This window comes from Penaeus vannamei, chromosome 19 (assembly GCF_042767895.1).
Source record: "Penaeus vannamei isolate JL-2024 chromosome 19, ASM4276789v1, whole genome shotgun sequence".
Lineage (NCBI taxonomy): Eukaryota > Metazoa > Arthropoda > Malacostraca > Decapoda > Penaeidae > Penaeus > Penaeus vannamei.
The window spans coordinates 34,498,789-34,501,288 of record NC_091567.1 but is presented as its reverse complement, the minus strand read 5'-3'; the positions used below and the strand labels follow the sequence as shown (position 1 = coordinate 34,501,288).

General features: G+C 45.0%; 1 protein-coding gene across 1 annotated transcript in view; it reads right to left on the bottom strand.

The window, feature by feature from the left end:
- Positions 1-1,517: 1,517 nt before the first annotated feature.
- Positions 1,518-2,500, bottom strand: part of LOC138864978 (uncharacterized) — a 9,113-nt gene continuing 8,130 nt past the window's right edge. The window contains exons 3-4 of the mRNA XM_070133645.1: positions 2,084-2,235; positions 1,518-1,984 (exon numbers count right to left, since the gene is read on the bottom strand). Of these exons, the coding sequence (XP_069989746.1) occupies positions 1,518-1,984; positions 2,084-2,235 (619 nt within the window). The remainder of the gene's footprint in view (positions 1,985-2,083; positions 2,236-2,500) is intronic.

Genomic DNA, 2,500 nt, shown 5'->3' with positions numbered 1-2,500 from the left:
ACCTCCATGTAACGATGCTAAATTACTACATAATTGCTCGTTACATTGCAACACTTACATGACATCTCTACACCTATTTTTCCGAATATTTCGTGATTTTTTCATCAATCTCAGATGGACCTTTTCCGTAAATTGCATAAATAACACAGAACTTTTTTAATTGCCAAAATACCCTGATTCTACCACACTTGATCATTAAAGGCAAAGTTCCTAATTAACTCTGCTCGAAATAGTAGTAGCAATATTGATGATAAAAAAAAATCAACAATAATGAAGAAATACTGATATGAATAGAAACAGTGATAATGATAATGATAATAATTACTATGATGATAATAATTACTATGATGATAAAAATGATACCCTTGGTAATAATAATGAATATGATAATAGCAATGCAAATGATAGTAGTAAAAACAATTATTATAATAATAACAAAAACAATGATAATAAACATAAGAACCAGTGATCATGACAATGATAGATAAAGAAATAGAAAAATGGACAAATAGATAGATAAGTAGATGAATAAATTAATGCATAAATAAGAAAAATAATGAGAAGAAAATATCCCTATAAGGAGACTCGAAGATTCTCGAACGAAGTCCTTCAAGAAACTCGAGAACCACCTGATGGACCTTGAGAAAATATGAAAAAAATGAAGGGATAAGAAAATGGTGATAATACAATAAGATAAAACGAAGGGATAAGAAAATGGTGGTGATACAATAAAATAGAATGAAGTGATAAGAAAAAATGTGATAATACAATAAGATGAAGGAATAATGAAATGGTGATAATACAATGAAATAAAACGAAGGGATAAGAAAATGGTGATAATACAATAAAATAAAACGAAGGAATAAGAAAATGGTGATAATACAATAAAAGAAAACGAAGGGATAAGAAAATGGTGATAATACAATAAAATAAAACGAAGGAATAAGAAAATGGTGTTAATACAATAAATTAGAATGAAGGGATAAGAAAAATTGTGATAATACAATCAAATAAAACGAAAGAATAATGAAATGATGATAATACAATAAAAATAAAACAAAAAATAAGAAAAGGATGATAATAAAACAAAACAAAACGAAAGAATAAGAAAATGGTGATAATACAACAAAACAAAGGAATAAGAAAAATGGTGATAACACAATAAAAATAAAACGAATGAATAAGAAAATGGTGATAATACTTGTTCAAGGACACCCCAACTCCCGGGAATCCAGCTGCGACTGTTCAACTCCGGTGAACAATCGGGACAGTGAACAGTTCTGTGTGGTTTAGAGGGAGTGCAGCGCCGTCTGCTTTAAGCCCAACTGTGGCGTTTTAGTTGACGTTGTGGCCGGGGAAAGGGAGGCGTGGATGGGGTGGATGGGGTGTGTGGGTGGGGTGGATGGGGTGTGTGGGTGGGGTGGATGGATGGGGTGTGTGGATGGGGTGGATGGGGTGTGTGGATGGGGTGGATGGGTGGGGTGTGTGGGTGGGGTGGATGGGGGTGTGTGGATGGGCTAGAGTGAGGGGTGTGTGGATGGGGTGTGTGGATGGGGCGTGCCTGGGGTGTGTGTGGATGGGGGCGTCTGGGGGTGTGTGGAGGGGGGCGTCTGGGGTGTGTGGAGGGGGGCGTTCGGGGGTGGATTAGGCGTCTGGGGGTATGGAGGGGGCGTCTGGGGTGTGTGGAGGGGGGCGTCTGGGGTGAGTGGAGGGGGGTGGCTGGGGGTGTGGATTAGGGCGTCTGGGGGTATGGAGGGGGCGTCTGGGGTGTGTGGGTGGGGGCATCTGGGGCGTGGATGGGGGCGTCTGGGGTGTGTGGAGGGGGCGTCTGGGGTGCGGATTAGGGCGTCTGGGGGTATGGAGGGGGCGTCTGGGGTGTGGGGGGATGGGAGCGTCTGGGGTGTGTGGATGGGGGCGTCTGGGGTGGGTGGAGGGGGCGTCTGGGGTGTATGAATAGGAGCGTCTGGGGTGTGGATTAGGGCGTCTGGGGGTATGGAGGGGGCGTCTGGGGTGTGTGGATGGGTGCACTGTAGGATGAAGGTCTGGTGTGGAGGGTGGGTTCAGGCAAGTGAATAGGGAGCGCCTGGGTGTGGGATTAGGCGTCTGGGGGTATGAGGGGCGTCTGGGGTGTGGATGGGGGCGTCTGGGGTGCATGAATAGGGAGCGTCTGGGGTGTGGATTAGGGCGCCTGGGGCAATGGAGGGGCGTCTGGGGTGTGGGGATGGGACGAGCGTTCTGGGGTGTGGCAATGAGTGATGAGGGAGTCCAGATTTATGTGGTGGCTGTGTGGATAGGGACGTCTTGTGGGCTGTCGAAGATATTTTGAGGTAGGAAAGATGGGGAGAGGAAGGGGAGGAAGGAAGAAGAGGTGGAAGGTGAAAAAGGAAGAAGAGGAGGAGGAGGAGGAGGACGAAGGGAAAAAATAGGAGGCGAGGTGGTATGCCAGTAGGTATAAGACTAGAGGAGGAGGAAGAGGGGAGGATGACGAGTTTGAAGAAGA